The sequence below is a fragment of the Leopardus geoffroyi genome, chromosome C1, assembly GCF_018350155.1.
Source record: "Leopardus geoffroyi isolate Oge1 chromosome C1, O.geoffroyi_Oge1_pat1.0, whole genome shotgun sequence".
Lineage (NCBI taxonomy): Eukaryota > Metazoa > Chordata > Mammalia > Carnivora > Felidae > Leopardus > Leopardus geoffroyi.
This window is the reverse complement of record NC_059328.1, coordinates 110,930,780-110,952,998: the sequence shown is the minus strand read 5'-3', so window position 1 is coordinate 110,952,998 and position 22,219 is coordinate 110,930,780. Positions and strand designations below refer to the sequence as shown.

The 22,219-nt window shown below is 36.8% G+C and overlaps 1 protein-coding gene across 2 annotated transcripts in view; it reads left to right on the top strand.

The window, feature by feature from the left end:
- Positions 1–22,219, top strand: part of UGGT1 (UDP-glucose glycoprotein glucosyltransferase 1) — a 112,463-nt gene that overhangs the window by 4,137 nt on the left and 86,107 nt on the right. For both annotated transcript variants that reach the window (XM_045479344.1, XM_045479345.1), the window contains exons 2-11: positions 1,468–1,603; positions 6,867–6,949; positions 8,454–8,584; positions 11,144–11,256; positions 13,656–13,830; positions 15,642–15,738; positions 16,755–16,833; positions 19,408–19,508; positions 20,221–20,320; positions 21,896–21,956. In XM_045479344.1, coding sequence (XP_045335300.1) covers positions 1,468–1,603; positions 6,867–6,949; positions 8,454–8,584; positions 11,144–11,256; positions 13,656–13,830; positions 15,642–15,738; positions 16,755–16,833; positions 19,408–19,508; positions 20,221–20,320; positions 21,896–21,956 — 1,076 coding nt within the window. The remainder of the gene's footprint in view (positions 1–1,467; positions 1,604–6,866; positions 6,950–8,453; positions 8,585–11,143; positions 11,257–13,655; positions 13,831–15,641; positions 15,739–16,754; positions 16,834–19,407; positions 19,509–20,220; positions 20,321–21,895; positions 21,957–22,219) is intronic.

Below are 22,219 nucleotides of genomic sequence, written 5' to 3'. Positions count from 1 at the left end.
TAAATGGGATGTTAATATTTGTTTATATTAATTTGTCAGTCGATTAAATCAATTAAGGTGGCAGTGCCTGAACTAAAGACTCTTAAAAAGCAGCTTTTCTATTTGGTATCTTTTATTTTGCTTTTGCCCATTTGTTCTTTAGAGATACTGTGTGTTATATATGGAGCAGGATGTTGGCACAGATGTTAATGCTTTTTGTAAAAAGAAGGTAGTGACTGGTCACCCAGACGATAGCTTTTATAGCCAATATCTCGAGGAATTAGGGTGAGTGAGGTGAGCCTTACCAGACATTAACATGCGCAAGCACAGCTTTGGCATAGTGTTTCCCACAGATTCATGGCCCCTTTGGGTTCCCATTCAAATGGGTGGAACTTGGATGCTGACTTATATAGCCCACGGGAAACCTGCTTAGGGTTCTGTGAGCAGACTTCTGAGATGAAAAATCAGACCAAAGAAGCCCTGCAGCTCGAGGCCTTTTTCTGAAATGATCTAGACACATCAGCATGCTTAAGGACATTGCTGCTGGGAGGTTGGAAGGCCTGCATTGTATGGCCATGCCAATTTACCAGTGACCCCAGCTTCCTTATTTTGTAGATAGGGACCTGTTTAACTTTCCTTCATTCCGGGACTGTTTTATGCATTTACATTGAAGTGTTAGCTTCCTAGGATTGCTGTGACAGTGCATCAAATTGTGTGGCTTACGGCAACAGCAGTTCCTTGCCTTCCAGTTGTGGAGGCTAGACATTCTAAATCATGGTGTCACAGCTCATGTTCTGTCCGAAATCTGTAGGGGAGGGTCTTTCTTTCCCTCTTCCAGCATCTGCTGGCCCTAGGTGTTCTGTGGTTTGCAGCGTGGTTTGCATTGTAGTTCCGACAAGTGCCTCTGTCCTCACTGGCACTCTCCCAGTGTCCCTTCACATGGTCTTCCCGCTGTGTGCCTGTCTCTGTGTCCACATTTTCCTTTTTTTTTTTTTAACACCAGTCATATTGGGTTAAGGTTCACCCTAATGACCCAATTTTAACCAGGTTACCTCTGCTAAGATCCTATTTCCAAATAAGTTCACATTTCAAGGTGCTGGGATTAGGACTTCATAACTTTTGGGGGGTGGGCACCATTTAATACCCATCATTTACGTTTTCATCTAAGCTTTGTTTACTCTCATGCTTCATAAAGTAGAATTATGTGTAAACTGCTGTGCCACCAACTGACTTTTATACCTCTGTAGAGGCGACCCAGGAAATGCAGTGCAGTCTTTATAGGAAAGCATTCCATGAACTTCACGGCTTTAGTTCTACATCAGTCGCTCAGCAAATATCTGTTGAACTATGGAGATATTAGGTGCTGTTATATTTCAGAAACATTTCCATTTCTGTAATTCTCATGTTATTTTGTGTCTCTAAGTATTAAGATTCAGGTTTAAACATTTCCTGTGGCAAAACCTTTTTTTAAAATTTTCCTTTTTTTAGGAGTTTGCTATAAAATGGAACTTCTGATTGTATTCACTGGACTATGGCTGTTTTCTTCAGTAAAGGCAGATTCAAAAGCCATTACAACCTCTCTTACAACAAAATGGTTTTCCACTCCATTGTTGTTAGAAGTCAGGTAAGAAGACATCTTTTTTTTCTTTCATGTGTTTGAGTAAAAATGTAGGATCTGCTAGTGAATATTCAGGAGCCTTTTAGGCAGCGAGATTGTCATCATCACATGGATTTAGTCAGCACCTCTTTCAGTGTGCACTGTGCTGTGTACTAGTCAGAGGCTGTTATAACACAGAAGCTGTCAGTACCATAGGGTGATCATGATTCATAGAGATACTTAGGGACTTCTTTGGACAAATGTATTGAATTGGTTAAATTATCTTGCAAGAAAGGTTTACATGTGGTAATAAAGGAAGAGGGTGTCGTACTTAAAGGAATTTTTCTATTTATTTGAAGAAGGTTTTAAGAGGTGTTTAATGAAAGAGAAAGAAGACAGCTTGGTGAGATGGGAGAAGGAGGGAATGCTCCTTCTAAGAAGCCTGAAGAAGACCTTGGGATAACAAGAGTACAGAGGGGAAGCTGAGGACATAGCTGGATTTTATCTAAGATGTACATGTTCTACATTTTAACATCTCCAAAATTAGGATGCCTTTTGATGAAATCAAGATGTTACCTTACAAATTAAAATTGGTAGCATTTTCCTTTGTAGAGTTTCATTGAAAACAACGATGTGCCTTAACATCAACAGTGTCTTAAAATTGGTGAAATACAATATAGTCAATGATTTCTTGGGAGATTTTGTATTCCGAATGTACCTTCAAGCTAGTGTTTATAACATAAAAACCAGACACCTCTCTTAGTCAGATTTTTGTTTATAGAGGGAAGCTTCTTTTTATTGTATCTGAAATACTATATAGCTAGGACTTGTAGAGGTAGAGAATTGTTCTAAAGCATGAATTTAGGTGGATTGAAGGTCAAGCAGTTGGTAAATTTCACAATTTGATAGTGCAAGAAATTGGAACTGTTGCATTACTTCAGTTAACTTTGGCCTTTCTTTGTACCCTTCAATTTAGAATTAGGTTTTCTGACATTTCCCCCTTAATCTTAGAAAAATGTGAATGAGGAGATTTTGTTAAGATGATTGTGTTGGAATAGTTGCATCTCCTAAGGAAACGCTTCATTTGGTATTGATAAGAGGACCTGTGGGAAAGTGGGATGAGTATGAGCCGGTTTTGACTTGCAGAGGAGCCTCATGGATTGTCACTTCTCTGTGCCTCCCTTTTCTCAGCAATAAAATGCGCCCCCCCCCCCCCCCCGCCTTCCTGCTGCATTCATTTCTTAGCAGTGTTATAGTGACTAATTTGATAAGTGGATTGAGCTCCTCCAGTGTCAGAACTTTATTAGATAGAGGGCAGCTGTAAAAGTGAAGTGACTGAAGGTTGTTGAGATCTAAACTGCCTGAGCCAGGACTCTGACAACTGAAATATGCGCCCCCCCCACCCCTGCCAATCTTATTTTAGATGATTTGTCTGGTATAAATCTAAGTGTTTGAGATTTACTTTCATTTTCTAAATAATCTTGTGCAATTAACTGTAACCACTGATGTCTTATAATATTCTGCTTGACATTCTTTACTGAGTTACACTCAGTTACTCTCCACACTAATTTTTTGGTTTTTGTGCCTTGTCTCGGAAGATTCTTATGGTGTATACTTATGGGACTTTTGAAAAACTGTGTTAAAACTGTCAGCCTTAATTAATCAATTTTTTCCCGTTTCTTTGATCTCTGTGAAGTGAGTAATGTATAATGCTTCCTTCACCAACTTTCCTTTCACAGACATTGCCCCTTTTCATAATTTCCTGGCCATTTGCCATTTTGGTTGACTATTTAGTCCTCTTGTGTGGCTATTTGCAGACAGTTTACCAAGGTAATGGGACTTCTAGGCAACTCAGAAATAAGTTGCATGTATTTGAAATCCTTGATCGTTACCTCCAGAGCTAGCTGAGGCCACTAGTCTTCCCTCCCAGGTCCATGGCAGATATTGATGGCAATCACAGCCCTGTCCATCTGGGTGAGGGTGAAGGGACAGAATATTTCTCTACACATCGAGGCATGCAACTACCACAGATATTTTGCCTTCCTTGCATCTAGTGCTTAGGGACTAAAAATATTCCCGTGTATATTTTTAGACTGGCTTGATCCTAATGAAGCACATGTAGCTTTCTGGTTGTTCATGAATTGATATATATTTAATTGAAGTAAAACACTGAATATGTTTTGAACAGCCATAGTTACTAACAAATATTGTATAAATAAAGTACTATTATTAAAATCGAAACTTATAATCATTTATTGAGTACTAGATAGTGTAATGGCCCAAGAATGTACCACGGTAGAGATATAAATCAAATAGATTTGAGTTTACACTCCAGATTTTTCATTTGCTAATTCTGTGCCCTTAAGCAAATCAATAACCTGTCTGAATTTCAGTTTCTTTATTCTAAAGATGGTTATAAGTCAGGATGGCTGTGAGGATTTAAGGACATGGGTGAATGTGTCAAGCACAGTGCCTGTCACATAGTAAGCCCTCCTTTTTTTTTTTTTACATCCTTTTTAAAAAAAAAATTTTTTTTTGTATGCTTATTTCCAAAGGAGAGAGAGACAGAGTGTGAGTGGAGGAGGGACAGAGGGAGAGAGATCGAGACATATACACGCAGAATCTGAAGCAGGCTCCAGGCTCTGAGCTGTCAGCACAGAGGCCGACATGGGGCTCGAACTCACAAACTGCGAGATCATGACCTGAGCTGAAGTTGGACGCTCAACTGTCTGAGCCACCCAGGCGCCCCTTTTTACATCGTTTTAATGTGTATTTATTTTTGAGAGAGAGCAAGCACAAGCTGGGGAGGGGCGGGGGAGGGAAGACAGAGTATCTAAAGTGGGCTCTGCACTGATAGCAGAAAGCCTGATGTGGGGCTCAAAACCATGAACCGTGAGATCATGACCTGAACTGAAGTTGGACGTTTAACCGACTGAACTACCTGGGCGCCCCCATAGTAAGCCCTTCTTAAATATTTATTTCCCTTCCCTTTCCTTTTGTTTCTTTAAAAAAAAATTTTTTTTAATGTTTATTATTATTGAGAGACCGAGAGAGACAGAGCATGAGCATGGGAGGGACAGAGAGAGGGGGAGACACAGAATCTGAAGCAGGCTTCAGGCTCTGAGCTGTCAGCACAGAGCCTGACGTGGGACTTGAACTCACAAACTGCGAGATCATGACCTGAGCCAAAGTTGGATGCTTAACCAACTGAGCCACCCAGGCGCCCCTATTTCCCTTCCCTTTCTAGTTTTGTATGGAAGGAAGACCAATTCTGATCGCCAACAATAACTTTGGAAATCTAGAAAACAAGTTTACTACCAGATTTATGGGCATTCAGGTTGTATATAGTTTTGTTTTGTTTTGTTTTGCCATAGATTAAAAACTTTTTATTGTGATCTTTCAGAATATTTTTAAGTAGAATGGTACATTTAATGTGCTCTGCTTCTACCTGTCACCCGTTTTAGCAATTACCAGCTCAAGTCCAGTGACCATCACCACACTACCTTCCTCCCTTCCCCTGCTGGAATATTTTGCAACAAATCCTAGACATCATATAATTTCATCTGAAAAACTGTAGATGTTTTACTCAATGGAAAAGGTATAAGAAGCTAAAAACCAATTTAAAATGAAAAGCAAAAAACATAAATGGTAGTAGCATTCCTTTTAATAATAATCTTGTTATTGTCTTACCTTTCTTGCATTAGGTCAGTGTATCTAGTAATTAATTTTTTTAAGATTGTTTGAGAGGCGCCTGGGTGGCTTAGTTGGTTAAGCATCCAACTTTGACTTTGGTTCATGGGTTCAAGCTCTGCATTGGGCTCTGTGCTGACAGCTCAGAGCCTAGAGCCTACTTTGGATTCTGTGTCTCCCTCTCTGCCCCTTCCCTGCTCATGCTCTGTGTTTCTCTGTCTCTCAAAAAAATAAATAAATGTTAAAAAAATTAAAAAAGATTGTTTGAAGCTTAGATGTTGTAAGACTTATTTATGCAGTGGATGATGAAGAGTATACTTCAAGAAGTTTTCCTGTAATTATATGAAGAACATATATTTATTTGCAGATGGCCTTTGCAGGAAGGTCTTAGTTTCAGTGAATCCTTGTTCTCACTACTACAACCTTTGAGTGTATTATCCCTCCCCCACTACCTCAAGCATATCTTGTGAATGCAGCTTTAATTTATGAATTCAGGGTTTATTTGCATATCATAATCTGTCTTTGTATATGTTTTCTTAGGCCATAAGTTATTATAAGGTTGTTATGATGCCTATGTCAGTTACTAGAAAGCCTAGAAAAATGCCACATTCAAGGAGGTACTAAATAATTTAATACATTATGATACTGGGTATTTTCAGAAACCTAGTTTCAGAGAGGCTGTGTATTACCAGGAAATGTTTCTTATTTTTCCCATATTTCTAGCTGTGGAGTAGAGTGAGAGTTGTACACCCCAGTGTTGACAAGTAATGGGAAAGCCTTCCTTTGGCTAGGTAAGCTGAGATCAGATGTGTAGTTTGGTTTAAGACAGTGAGAGATCACCACTATGTTAGTATTATGTCTCGGAGGAGAGGATAACCAATTTACATGAATCATTCAGTCAGTACACACATTTTCTTTTAGGGATTTTAGACTCTTGAATGAAGGGAAATTTAGAATGGCCATTATTTTAGGTCTGTGGAGTAAAGTCAAGAAAAAATTAAGGTGGCATTAAGTTCTAAGACCCGGTTTTTTTTAGATCAGTGCTAACTTTAAACTGAAATTTGGTGATCTTGAAATTTGGATTTAGGGATGTTAAAAGATTACAACATGCTGCCTTTAGTCTCCTAGAAAATTTTCTAGGGTTCATGTTTTCCTTGGGAGAGGACCTTAGGCAAAACATTTTTTGTTCTTTGTAAGGTCTTTCAGAAAATAAGTGAGCAGAACTGGTACCACAGTTATCAGTTGTTAATTCTACTTCCACTGCGGACAGCTTTTTCACAAATGGGGTTTCATAGGCTTTATTTATATTGGGACTTCCCTGTTACAACATTGTGATTTTAGGTTTCTTAAGGGATACATATTAAGCTATTAATATGAATAAGTGAATAAGCTACTAAGCTAATTAGTTATTAATGGTTAAGCCAGTAAGAGTTATTGTTAGAATATATATTGCACATGCTTGTGTATAATATAAAGTAAAAGCCAAACTGTTGACATTTGGACACTTAAAAACCTATTTTTACTCTCTTAGAAATGTAACCTATATTAGAAGATTTTATTAAGTTGTTTCATTTCTGATATTTCCCCCCTTTTCTCCCAGTGAGTTTTTAGCGGAAGACAGTCAAGAGAAATTTTGGAATTTTGTAGAAGCCAGCCAAAATATTGGATCATCTGATCATCACGGTAAAATTGAAGCAGATGCTTCTTTGACTTTGGTATCTGTGAAAATATTAGGAAAAAAAATGGTCTCTTTCACAGTATGTATGGCTTTGCAATTAATGGAAAACATTTTTATCTTTAATGACTAGAGTTGTGATGGTAGCCAGCAGAGCTAACACAAAGTAATACTTTTGAAGCAAAGTTTATTATTTTTTATTTGAAAAATATTTTTTAATTTTTTTTTTTTTTTTTGAGAGAGAGAGACAGAGCATGAGCGGGGGAGGGGCAGAGAGAGAGGGAGACACAGAATCTGAAGTAGGCTTCAGGCTCTGAGCTGTCAGCACAGAGCCTAATGCGGGGCACGAACTCACAAACCATGAGATCATGACCTGAGCCGAAGTTGGACGCTTAACTGACTGAGCCACCCAGGTTCCCCTTGAAGCAAAGTTTATAACTTTGGCTGGAAGTACTACCTATGATTTCTTTTCCCCTTTTGTTTTTCTTTTGTGTTGTTTTATTAGAAGTGCTATAGAAGTATTGTGTAGAAGTCAAATTCACTCAAAAATCATTTAGTATTAATCACCATCAGATTTGGTTACTTTTTCTTTTGTTAATGAACTAATTATATAACTGATCTAATTATACAACTGATCTATTATCTATTAGGTTCGTTATCATTAACTAATACCATCCAAAATGTTGCCTGTTCTGCCTGCCAGCCACCTGAACCATATACCTACGAGTGTCAGGGTGTCAAATTAATGACAGTGTAAACTGTGTTGCTTATTTACAGTTTATAATGTGCATTCACATTTTGTAATTCAATAGAGTATAAACATTACTAGTCAAAGATGCCAATACACAGGTAGCTAAAACCTTGACAGGCCTTGCTGAAAAGGAAATGTGTGAAAACAATGTGACTGCTATTAGTATTTAACTGAATTGAGTCTCAACTGTTGGATTTTTTTGAAAAATAATACAAATTTTAAAAGTCAAGTCTGAATCTCTTTTGTGTGATATTAGCAGAGAAATACGGGACTAAAGAAGAGATGTACTTGGTCCAGTGAGGCATGGGGTAGGGTTTGGGAGTGACTTTGCAAAGTAGGTGATGTCCTAGCTGAATTCTTCCTGTGGAGGTAGGTAGGAGTTAGTTATCCAGGTAAGTGGGGCAGTTGCAATCCAGGTAGAGGGAATAGTGTGAACAAAGAGAAGAAGAGAGGGGTGCCTGGCTGGCTCAGTTGGTAGAGCATCTGACATTTGATCTCAGGGTCATGAGTTCAGGCCCGATGTTGGGTGTACAGATCACTTAAATGAATAAAACTTTAAAAAAAAAAGAGAGAGAGGAAGAGTCCATATTAATTTGTGTACTCCAGGGAATTCTAAGCATTTGACAACAGTTCAGGAAGGATAGTGGTAAGATTTTGCTATCATATACCTTTGTAACACATAGCTTTATACAGTATGAACTATCTTATTTGGATATGTCTACCTGTAGATAATTATTTTGGTTAATGTTCTTTCTTGACAGGTACTGATTATTCCTATTATCACGCAATATTGGAAACTGCATTTCAGTTTCTGTCACCTCTGCAGCAGAATTTGTTGAAATTTTGTCTATCCCTTCATTCCTACTCGGCTACAATTCAAGCCTTCCAGCAGGTAAGTTCAGTCAGTGCTTACACGATAATGGTATTTTTTAGGGGTTGTATAACATGATGATTGTTTGTATTGCAGTTATCCTGGCATTGTGTTACAGAGCTGTAACTTTTCTGCCTCAAATTTATGAGGATTTATGATGTTTATAAATAGAAAGCAAAACTGATACTAAATCTTCAGATCTCAGATTTTTTAATTATATAATTTGCGTTTACTTTCATTTAAGAAAAAAATATCCACACAAAAACAAAACTATGCGACTTCATTTATACAACACGGCATAGGGGTAATAGTCTTGCTAAACCATTTGACCGTGAATCTGATCACAGCCTGTAGAATGTAAAAGCTGTTCATAGGAAATACAGGGGATGAGAAATATGAAGCAATATCAGAGGGGTAACAGGAAAATCTGGAATGTAGAAAACTTCGTAGTAAAAATAATTTGATTTCTTCAACAAATATAAGGAAAGAGGTAAGGAAGAGCTTCAAGAGAGACTTAAAATATATGTCAGCTTAATGCAATGTGTGGATCTTGTTGGATTTTGAGTTGAACAGACTCCTTAAAAAAAAAAGTAAGAGAATCAAAGATGAGCATACACCCATCATATATTTGATGTGAAAGAAATGTTAATTTTAAGATCACTATTTTATTATAAAGTAAAACAGGCACAGAAAATCATTCACAAGAAATACATGGTGTGATGAACACTTGTAACTTTCGCCCAGGTCATGAAGTAGAACTTTGCCAGGGCCACTGGCAGCCTTTGTGCTCTGTTCTCATGACAGCTGCCTCTCGCCAGCCAAAAAGAACTACTTTCTTAACCTTTGTTGGAATGACTTGCTGTGTTTCTTTATCGTTTTACTGCCCAAGAGTGCATCTCCACACGATAGAATTCAGTCTTGCTGAGTTTTGAAAATTTTGATAATTTTTTGGGGGTGTGGCCCTAAATTTACAGGTTCTAGTTCTAGCGCTTTCTTTTCTTTGAATAACATACACTGTTTGCCCTATAAATTTTTTCACAGTCTGTATTGATCACATACTCATGATACAGTTCAACTTTTTCTCTGTCCTCTGTTCCCTGCAAATCGGCAGCTGGATCCAGAGGCAGGACTTGAACTCATGACCCAGAGATCAAGACCTGAGCTGAGCTCAAGAGTAGGAGCTTATAACCAACTGACCTACCTAGGCACCCACGGTTTTCTTAATTTTTAAAGGCTGGCATGGCTCCCTCTTCTTTTTTTTTTTTAATGTTTACTATTGAGAGAGAGAGAGACAGAGTGTGTGTGTGTGGGGTGTTGGGGGGGTGGGGAAGAGAGGAGACATAGAATCTGAAACAGGCTCCAGGCTCTGAGCTGTCAGCACAGAACCCAGCGCAGGGCTCCATCTCATGGACCGTGAGATCATGACCTGATGGCTCCCTCTTCTGTTGATTTTATGTAGTGTGAAAAAAATACGGTGGCTTTAAAAAAACATGCTTGTTTGGTTTTTGAGGTTTCCTTTGTTCCTCTCCTGCACTTTCATTGGATTTTCTCTTTAGTTGTCTCTATATCTCTGTGCTATTCAAATTTTATGGCACCCTGAGCAGTTTCTCCTTACAGTGGGGTCCTGTCTTAGCAGGACTCCAGGCTTATGAGTTTAGAGAGTTGAGAGCAGCTAAAGTGCTGTTCTTTCTTATTTTTTTGTGTTTGTACGTTTTTATAGTAATACCAAAAAATGAAGAATGTAATGAAAAGTTTTAATATCAATTTTTCATAGCAAGTTTACCATTTTTCCACCTCTGAATTATTTTTCTTACGTCTATAGAAAAGGACAATATTAACGTATTACATAAATTACATCAGTGCACACACCAGTGCTTGTCATTATATCCTTTCTTTTCCCATCTCTTTATACTTAGTCTTCTCAGCGTCTCTCATTAAAGCTGCAGATTGACTTGTCTCATTGTGCATTGGTGTTCATGCATTTCACTCTGAACATAAACTCCTGTCTCCTTCAGCCTTTCCCTGGAATATCTAGCTTACTGTGCTTCGTAGATAATTTTACCTTCCATCTATACTCTTTTTTTTTTGGTCCAGTTGTTTCTTTTTTTTTTTTTTTTTTTAGAGTCTATGTCATTCTATCTATTTCAGAGAGAGCCTTCAAGTTAATCTGCATATTGTACTTAATGTATGGATATGGACTTAATATACTTAATAGGGATTGTGTAGTTACACTTTGATGCTTAAAATTGATATTTGTAAGCTTGGTTTTCTTTAAGGTACATACCGTATTCCCTGGATATCTTTTGTTCTGTTCTGAGGTAGAATTTTAAAGTTCTGTTTTGGGGCTGGTATGAATACCAACCTCATGCGGTGATATTGGGAGGAGCTAGATGAAATAATATGTGAGAAACAGTGATATGAAAAACTCTTCCTGTCACATTGTAGGAGTTCAGTAGATGTTGATTTTCCCTTTTGTTGATGTTATTTTATTATCATCTTATTACCTGTTTAGAGTATTCATGTCCTTACTCGTCTGTGGTTAGAAATCATGACGAGAGTGTCTTGTGTCTTAAATGGCAGATAGCAGCTGATGAGCCTCCGCCAGAAGGATGTAATTCGTTTTTCTCTGTGCATGGAAAGAAGACTTGTGATTTTGACACCCTTGAGACTCTTCTCCTCACAGCGTCTGAAAGGTAAATTGTGTGTTTCTTCACACATACTGTATTTCATTGTGCTTTCTTCCATATCAAGCCCACCCTTCGAATTTCTTACAGGTTTTGTGGTCTGTAGATACAGTGGTTTAGAGTGTGGATTCTGGAATCAGACCGACTAGATTTGAATCCCAGCCCTATCACTTAAAATAGTTTTGTAAACTTAGGCAAATTACTTAACTTTTCTTTCCTACCTCACTTTGAAATAGAGATAATAAGAGTACTTTATGTTCCTGTTATTATTTAGTGATGACTCTGTGAGATTACATAGGCTTTGTCATTAGTGTAGTAAAGAATACCCTGTGTATTAAACCAGTGCCTGAAGTAATGATATTAATGATAATGATCTCTCAGAGTATTACTAGTTTCAGACAAAGGAGACTATTTAAAAGATAATAGCAAGCTTAATTTGAATATTAAGTTGGTAATTTAATGGGCTGGCTTTTTGCTTAAAGGTAGGTTTCCTTTGGTGGACAGATATAACAGGTGTCTCTTGCTGTCTGGCTATGGCGGTAACCCCATTGTACCTTCTCTGTAATGCCGTTTTAAATTGGATAACTGACCTCTCTGTGGTGTTGCTCTGCTCTACCAGAGGCCTAAGGGCATTTCAGGTAGGGTAGCTCTTTAGTGAGTACTCTTCCCAGCACTTGTTCTCTGCCCATTAAATGGCGGGAGAGCTTTTTACTTAGAATGACAACCAGAAAATGGGGTACGTGTTCCAGCTATGTCCAGGCCGAGGAATGGACATTGGAGAATGGCTTGCATGGTAAAGTGGTGCTCCCTTGGGGTAAACAAAATTAATTGATTTAAAAAACTCTAACTTGGGGGTGCTTGGGTGGCGCAGTCGGTTAAGCGTCCGACTTCAGCCAGGTCACGATCTCGCAGTCCGTGAGTTTGAGTCCCGCGTCGGGCTCTGGGCTGATGGCTCAGAGCCTGGAGCCTGTTTCCGATTCTGTGTCTCCCTCTCTCTCTGCCCCTCCCCCGTTCATGCTCTGTCTCTCTCTGTCCCAAAAATAAATAAACGTTGAAAAAAAATAAAAATAAAATAAAAAAATAAAAAACTCTAACTTGTTAAAACAATAATGCAGACATTTATAAAGAAAAGAATGATGGTGTCTCCTCTTCTGAGAGGTGGTAACTATTTTTAATGGTTTGTCATCATGTTTTAGGCTTTTTTCTGTGGTTATAGATTTATACAGGTAGGTAGGTTTATTTTTACAAGAGGCTTCTTCCCATTAGTACATGTATGTGTACCTCATTATTTTTAATGCATGAAAAATAGCTATGTAAGAATGTCTCATAGTTTTTTACTGATAGTTTTAAAAGTTGTTTCCTATTGTGATAAGGCTATAGTGAATATCCTTACTTCTATCTCTTTACCTTCTGTGGAACAGTTTATTAAGAAATAGTTTATTGTAAAAGGAATGGCAAGTCATAAAGTCTGTGCAATAAGATCTATTGATATCTTGATGCTGATATTAGGGAATTTATTTTGAGGGGCAAGTTTAAAAATTTATGAGGGAAACTTAAATATTAAATCATTTAGTAGGAAGATCATAGTAGTAAAAATGATAGAGGAGGGAGATGCTGTGGTTGGCCAGTTATATGCTTAAAATCATCCTGCCTTTTCACTTTATTTGTGCTTATGTTTTCAGATAGAAGGATAATCTATTTATATAGTAGAATAACGTAATAAAGCCTTAGTACTATGGGATGTGGATATGTATCCTTTTTCTGCCTTTCATCCTTCTCTAGGAATTGGTAACAATTACTAATCAAAGTCTGCATTTTATGGTTAGTATGATGTGCTTTTATTATTTTTAGTCGTGAATAAGACTCATATTTGACAGTGTTCTTACTGACTGAAAACTGTTTTGATACTCTGTTTTTACATTTTTTTTTTAATGTTTATTTATTTTTGAGAGAGAGAGAAACAGAGCGTGGGTGGGAGAGGGGCAGAGAGAGAGGGAGATACAGAATCAGGCTTCAGGCTCTGAGCTGTCAGCACAGAGCCTGATGCAGGGCTCAAACTCATGAACTGTGAGATCATGACCTGAGCCGAAGTTGGATGCTTAACTGACTGAGCCGCCCAGGCACCCCAATACTCTTTGTATTAAGATGCTTATAATCTTTATTTAAATTATTGCTGCTGTAGCTACATCTTGTACCATTTTTAATTTTTAAGAACTTTTTTTAAGTTTAAGAGGATGGGTGAAATAGGTGATGGGGATTGGGGGTGCACTTGTGATGGGCCCTGAGTGATTATGGAATTGTTGAATTACTATACTGTACACCTCAAACTAATGTAACTCTGTATGTTAGCTAACTGGAATTAAAATAAAAACCAGAAAAAAAATTAAGCTTCTAATATTTATTTTCAGGCCCAAACCTTTATTGTTCAAAGGAGATCACAGATACCCATCATCTAATCCTGAAAGCCCAGTGGTCATTTTCTACTCTGAGATTGGTTATGAGGAATTTTATAATTTCCACCGCCAACTTATATCAAAAAACAATGCAGGCAAAATCAATTACGTACTCAGACATTATATACTTGTAAGTATTGACTTATGTATGTATTGTGTGTGTGTGTGTGTGTATATATATATACGTATACATATATATATATATATATAAAACTTAAAAAAATTTTTTTTAACGTTTATTCATTTTTGAGAGAGAGACAGCACAAGTGGGGGCGGGGTAGAGAGAGGAGACACAGAATCCGAAACAGGCTCCACAGAGCTGGAACATAGGGCTCACACCCATGAGCTGTGAGATCATGACTGAAGTTGGACGCCTAACCAACTGAGCCACCCAGGTGCCCCTTATAAGCTGTTAAAAATCTTGATTTGCCCTGCATGACCTTAGCACATAAGCTAATAATATCCCCCCTTTATAAAATTATTTGATCTACTTTTCATCATATCTGTTATTTGCACATAGGAGGTCCTTTGCTTGCCAGTCTGAAGAAATAGGAAATAATTATGCTTAAAAAATGGCTTAATAAAGTGTACATTCTACTTAAAAATGAAACATGTAAATTATATTTTCTAGATTTAATATAATCATCATACTATGGAACTGATTCTTGAATTCCTTTCCAAAATTTTTTTTCCATTCGGAATCTTTTCATTTGATGTAAAAGGGAGGATTTCTAAAGGCATAAAAACAAGAAGAATTGACTTAAAATTAAGTTTTTAAAGTTTTTTGTAACATTTAGCAATTAACATATTTATATGTAAACATATTTGCTTTTAAAGTTTCTGTGTCATAATAAGCTCAATAAAATTGCGTGGTAAGTCCCTATAAGCAAAATATATATTAACAAAATATTTTTTTAAGTTTATTTGTTAGGAGAGACAGAGGGAGAGAGGGAGAGTGTGCACAAGCAGGGGAGGGGCAGAGAGAGAAGGGGAGAGAGAGAATCCCAAGCAGGCTCTGTGCTCTCAGCTTGGAGCCAAACATGGGGCTTGAACTCATGAACTGTGAGATTATGACCTGAGCTGAAACCGAGAGTCAGATGCTTAACCAACTGAGCCATCCAGGCACTCCCAAATAAATATTTAAATGAAAATTTGTATAAACAGAAACATTTTTAAAAAAAATTTTTTAACGTTTATTTATTTTTGAGAGAGCGAGACAGAGTGCAAACGGGAGGGACAGAGAGAGGGGGAGACATAGAATCTGAATAGACTCCAGGCTCTGAGCTGTCAGCACAGAGCCTGATGCGGGGCTCGAACCCACGAACTGTGAGATCATGACCTGAGCTGAAGTCAGACGCTTAACCAACTGAGCCACCCAGGCACCCCTTGAAACAGATTTTTTTAATACCTAGTTTTGACAACTGCTTTCCAGGCTATATTGCTGTTATTAAAGATTAAAATATCTAAAGCGCCATCCTCATTCAGGATGGTGGTAAGCCTGTGACAGTTGGTCAGCCCAAACCCAACCTGAAGACTTTTTTTTTTTTTTTGAAGACATTTAAATTCAATAAAAAATGAATACATCACACACACATGGTCCTATCAAAGTACTTCTGGGTTTGAAACCTCATCGGTATTCCAACCCTGCTTTGTAAGTTCTGGAATTTCCTTTTCTTTTTCTCTATTTCTTCACGTGGTTTGGTTACTTCTGCCCTGTCACTGTCCCTTCATCTGGTTTTGCCTCTGCTTTGGAATTCCCATTCCCATACTTGTGGCAGGATACAAAATCTAAAGGAGGCTGAGATTCCCGTGGAAGTTTTAGCTATATTTTGAATGCATAATCCTAGGTGGTGGCTGTGTGATGTTAACATGTTCACGTCATGTTCATTGTGACATTTAAGAAGCCACGTGTTAATGGTGGAATACTTACTCTGCTTGTAGAATCCGAGGAAGGAACCTGTTTACCTCTCTGGCTATGGTGTGGAGTTGGCAATTAAGAGCACTGAGTACAAGGCCAAGGATGATACTCAGGTGAAAGGTGAATTTGTGAATTAAGACCAATGTGTTTTCTTTTCCTTAAATGTGAGTTAAAGGGAATTTATTTCCTTAATGTAAAAGAATAGATTTAGGAGCATGATGAACCTGTGTTTGAATTCTGGCCCTGTTACCTGTGAGTTGGGTGATGTGAAGCAAATTTTGTAGGTCCTAAATTTTCTGTCTATAAAGTGCAGATAATGGCATGTGCCTCCTAAAGTATTTGTGAAGAGAAAATGAGATGTATAGGTAAAGAATGTAGCATAGTTCTTTGCACAAAAAGGTCAATAATTGTAGCTGTTGTTATTGATGATGTGTAATTCACAAATAGCCATTAATTTGTGACCCAGAGTGAAATGCTAAACTATCTTAATGAACAATTTTGTGTTTTTGATTATTTTCTGCACTTGGAATATTTCTTATTGTACTACTCTAGGGTTTTGAATTTATTATTTCAACCACACAAGTTTTATGTGCAGTCTTTCTATTTCTTCCTTGTGAGCTTATTTTTATTTTTATATTTTTTAATATATGAAATTTATTGTCAAATTGGTTTCCATACAACACCCAGTGTGTGAGTTTATTTTAAAGATAAAGATGGTTGGTTTGGGTAAATGGAGGATAGCCTCAACATTCTGTTACCAATAATTATATTTAGGATTAAGTTGCTTAATTGGAAGTTCTTTAGAATTTTGATACTGAAAAATCCACTGTTCATAATTTTAGAGGTATTAATTTTGAGCTTTTGAGATTTTTAACATGTAAAATTTTCCAAAGTTCAAGGGAAAAATACCTTCTTACTGTATCCAGGAACACAGGATACATTGAAAAACACATGTATTCTGTCTGTTTAAAAAAAAAACACTCTACAAAAGGGTCATTGAGGTATTCAGTGTTTTAAGTAGTATTGTAATTTCAGGTGTTTCTAATTTGTTTTACATTATTCAAATTTTATGAGGTTAATAACATTTTTATTTCCTGTCTGAATGATTAGACATGTATTTGCTTGTGCTTTTATAGGAACGGAGGTAAATGCTACAGTGATTGGTGAGAATGATCCTATTGATGAAGTTCAGGGATTCCTCTTTGGAAAATTAAGGTATGTATATTTTTGGGGGAAATGTCCTTATTCTTTTAAACTTCCAAGCTTCCTTGCATTGTAGGTATCATCTTTCTCATTACTGTCTGAGTTACAGATCTCTCAGTAGTGCTTTATATATGTAACCTGATAGGAAGCGATTACCACTTAATTTACTGTATAGTTCATGATTTCCAGACATCTGAAGCACATTTTTGTTTTTTTTAATTTAATTAATTTATTTAAATTTTATTTATTTTAAAAATTTATATCCAAGTTAGTTAGCATATAGTACAACAATGATTTCAGGAGTAGATTCCTTAGTGCCCCCTCCCTCCCACAACCTCTCCAGTAACACTCTGTTTGTTTTCCATATTTAAGAGTCTCTTATGTTTCATCCCCCTCCGTGTTTTTATATTATTTTTGCTTCCCTTCCCTTATATTCATCTGTTTTGTAACTTAAAGTCTTCATATGAGTGAAGTCATGATATTTGTCTTTCTCTGACTAATTTCGCTTAGCATAACACCCTCCAGTTCCATCCACGTAGTTGCAGATGGCAAGATTTTATTCTTTTTGATTGCGGAGTAATACTCCATTGTATATATGTACCACATCTTCTTTATCCATTCATCCATCGATGGACATTTGGGCTCTTTCCATACTTCGAAGCACATTATTGTTAAATGATATTATGGCTTCCTGCCTATGGCTTTAGTTGATTTTCTTTTCTGGGCCTTGCATTTGATGACATAAAGTTACACATAAAAGGAGACATCTAATTTTTTCACCCAATTTTTCCCAAGAAAATCGACAAAGTATTTTAAAAGGTCATAGCTATTTACTTAAGCTAAATATAGTCTGAAACAATGTAAAAGAGGTGTAGTAGATCTTATACACGTTTAGTTGAAATATATATTGGATTTCACTTTATTTTTTTAATCTTTATTTATTTTTGAGAGTGGGGGAGGGGCAGAGAGGGGAGGAGACACAGATAAATCTCTGCTGACAGCTCAGAGCCTGATGCGGGGCTCAAACTCACAAAACAGCAAGATCATGACCTGAGCCAAAGTTGGACGTTCAATCAACTGAGCCATCCAGGCTCCCTAGATTTCACTTTATATGAAAGAGGATAGAGATGTTTTTTTGAAGAAAATTTCATAGCCATTTTATGAAAGTTTCAGAGAAATTTATGACTGAAAATTCTTCTTGGTAGTTACTTTAAATGTTGTAGTTATTTCTATTATACCTTGATAATTGTTCAGAGCCCGGACTTCTGCTTTATCTGGAAATCTTAATTAGGACATCTACAGTGGTGTTTTCTCATTTTTCTTTGTTCGTTTATTTGTTTTTTGTAAAGGAAAGATCATGAAGAAGTATGTGTAGGCCAGTTTCACATACTTGAACTTTAACATTGGGCCCAGTGAAATGACTTAACCAGACTAACAAGTTAGCAAAGATGACTCCGTTCATGTTGAATTTCTGTGGACATGTTGAGTCCATCCCATGCATATGAACGTTTCATTGTGTTTAACATCATTTTGGCTTCATTAGGATGCAGTCAGGTTTCATTTTTATTGGACCCAGCTTTCCAGAATATTTTTTCATATTCATGTTTTTTATGTTTGATTTTTGGATAGCATTATGATCTTATGTATTTAGAGCACAAAGGTAGTATGTAGCATATTAAAGACGTTTTCCGTTTTGCACATTTGGAATAGTTATTTAGCTACCTAGAATAATGGGACCATTTTCGGATATGATCATCATGAAGAAGACGTTGTAGTAACTGATTGGAAATGGATTGGTTGGAAGGTGAAGGATCTGAGTAAATATTTTACTTTCTGTATGTGGCATTTAAGAAATTTTTAGTTGCTAGCATTTAAAAGAACAGAATTACTCAACAAGCCATCTGTTGTCTGATCTAAATGATACATATCTGCCTCTGATAACTTCTGTTTTACTAGCTTTAAATAGAATGCACCGTATTTCAAGATAAAACTAAGTGAAACCCAGTGCTCTTGGTTAACTTAAGTTGTATTGTTCATGTGATGGAAGGATTTATGGGCATGTAGCTGAAAGAAATCCATCTTGGGACTGGCAGCATTGTATTTCCAATTTTATTTTGAGAATTTAAAAAGATTGAGGAAAGTGTGGAAAATAATAGAACATACGCATGTGCTCATCACCTAGAATTCATGGTTGTAATTGTGCATGCTTTTCTGTTTCAAAGAACTATTTATGAAGTTTTTTTCCAACACATGCCTTCTTTTACTTGAAAGAAATGGTAAAACACTATAGGTAGACTTGGGGTCCCCTTTGTCCCCACTCGCAGTCCCATTCCCTCTCCCTGGCATAGAGAATCACTGTAGTGGTGATTCATTTTTTAATCTGTAAATTTTATGGCTTAAAAGATGATCATTTTCTGTATTAACTTATTTTTTAAGAAAAATAATTCTGCTCTAATATTTTCCCTTTATTGCAGGAATTTACTTATTGCTAAGGGGAAAATCATGAATATAAAGTTGGAGCCAACTTCTACGTGTGCTTTGAGAAAGAAAAGACATGTTAAAGGACTGATTTTATGTTTCTTTCAGAGACCTGCACCCTGACCTGAAGGGACAGTTGAAGGAACTCAGAAAACATCTTGTGGAGAGCACCAATGAAATGGCTCCTTTAAAAGTTTGGCAATTGCAAGGTAACAAATATGTAGAGGAATCACCGGCCTACTTTTGACTGAATTTTATGGTATTAAAAAACTAATAGAATTTGAATTTAATTTTATTTATTTGCCTGATTCTCAGGGTACCACAGATTTTCAGATAAAGTGATTATGATTAATCAGAAAGGAAAGGAAGTCCTTTTGTAGACAGATTAACAGTATGCAGAAGTATGTATATAAATGAATGCCAGATCTTTCTCTGTGTGAACAGATACTTAAGTTTATAATGTTCGTCTTAGTTTTTCTATTTCTTTATATATACATTTCTTGAATAGTGTATCTGTCAAATGTTAAAGACATATTAACATGAAGGATATGTGTGTTTTTCTGGCCCAAAGGTCGATTTTATCAAATTTTTTTTTTTAAGCATAATTTACTAAAGACTTTTACTATACTTTGTGGTATATTGTAAATTCATAAAAATGAAAAGGATTTGGGATGGATTTATCCTATGCTAAATGTAAATGTGTTAGTATATCTCTAGTGTTTTATGCAAGTATAGCAAGCAATGTAACAATAAACACTAGGAATTGAACAAAACCTAGAATTAAACCATGGGTGCTCTCTGAAATGGTTGCATTCTAAAACATTCTCAATTGCCAAGAAAATAATGAGAAATAAATGTTTTTTTTCCCCCTTATTTCTCATTGCATTAGATTAATACACTTTATACTTGACCTTGTTGCAGATCTCAGTTTCCAGACTGCTGCCCGAATCTTGGCTGCTCCTGTTGAATTAGCTTTGGTGGTAATGAAGGATCTTAGTCAAAATTTTCCTACCAAAGCCAGGTAATGAAGAGTAAGGCTCTAAGACATTCTTCTCTTTACTATATACCTAATTATCTTCATGTTTACATGCAAAATGAGACAAGTAAAATATGAAAATGCTTAGAAAATTAAAGTTTTAATACCAGCACCATGCCACTGATGACACTATCTTTCTGGGAAGTTGGCAGTACCGTACATTGTGGGGTTGGAGACCCATGTAGGTTGTGTCCTTGGCTCTGCCTTGCTAGCTGTGTGACATTTGCAAATAATTACCTCTCTTCTCATTACCTCACTTCCCCAGCATTAAAATGGAAATAATGATCCCTGCCTGTCAGGATTAGATGAGTTAACAAAATCTGATGTATGCGGATGTAACTAATACAGGGTCTAGCAGCGACTGTGTTTTTCTTCCTGAAGAGTTTTGTATACATCATCTAATTTAAACTCAATGAGGCAGATGAGTTCTATAGGCTGACTTGTTCATGGTGACAGTAAGATTTTGAGTGCAGCTTTTTAAATACTGCTTTCAGTTGTATAATATACTCCACATCTCATAAATCTTTTTAAAAGCCAAATTTTATTTATTTTTTTTTTTTCAACGTTTATTTATTTTTGGGACAGAGAGAGACAGAGCATGAACGGGGCAGGGGCAGAGAGAGAGGGAGACACAGAATCAGAAACAGGCTCCAGGCTCTGAGCCATCAGCCCAGAGCCTGACGCGGGGCTCGAACTCACGGACCGTGAGATCGTGACCTGGCTGAAGTCGGACGCTTAACCGACTGCGCCACCCAGGCGCCCCTTAAAAGCCAAATTTTTAATTTTTTTTTTTTTCTTCAACGTTTATTTATTTTCGGGACAGAGAGAGACAGAGCATGAACGGGGGAGGGTCAGAGAGAGAGGGAAGCACAGAATCGGAAACAGGCTCCAGGCTCTGAGCCATCAGCGCAGAGCCTGACGTGGGGCTCGAACTCACGGACCACGAGATCGTGACCTGGCTGAAGTCGGACGCTTAACCGACTGCGCCACCCAGGCTCCCCAAAAGCCAAATTTTTAGAGACTAACAACTTAAATGGTTGCCAGTGTTTTTCTTGAGTAACTGAATGAGCTGTTTTGACTTCTTATGTGAGATGCTTTATAAATAAGTTTGTTTATTTGGTTAGTCTTGGCAACCATTTCTTAGAAAGACTTATAAATCATATAGTACAATCTCATTTAATTCAGTATGCTATTGAAGATATACACGTGGGATGCCCCCTCCACCAAAAGTGCTTAAGTAGCATGAGCAGTTTGTCACCTTAGTTTAACATTATCCCTTAGTCTGTGAGCAGTAGAGATTGTGTATAGGAATAGAGTTACATATATTTAACCTAAGATCTTTGGAATAACTGCACTTGATTTAAAATGCTGCTATTACTGCTACTTTTCTGTGATGTTGTATGTTGAAGTAATGAAAAAATATGTACATCTGAGTGGAGAAATATATTTATTATTTGTAAAGGTGAAGATTTTTTTGTTTTTTTGTATTAAGGAATTTGTTGTTTTACATACAAATATAGGGAAATTAACTAAACATCGATAACATTTTTGTTTCTTTAGAGCAATAACAAAAACAGCGGTGAGTTCAGAACTTAGAACCGAAGTGGAAGAGAATCAGAAGGTATTACCCAGTGGTCTTTCTGTTTTGTATTGTATTTTTAAAGATGAGGAAATCTGAGTTACATCAATGACATTGAACAAACGTTTACCAAAGATAGTGGTGTTTTATTCATTTCTGTAATCTTTTTTTATGTTTTTAATATTTAAAGTTGAATATGAATATAATTGAAACATCAGATGGTGCCACCACTTTGTTTAGATAAGCAACATCCCCCTAACATGACTTACTCTCTGTTTTTAATCTCTGTCTGTCTATCTATCTAT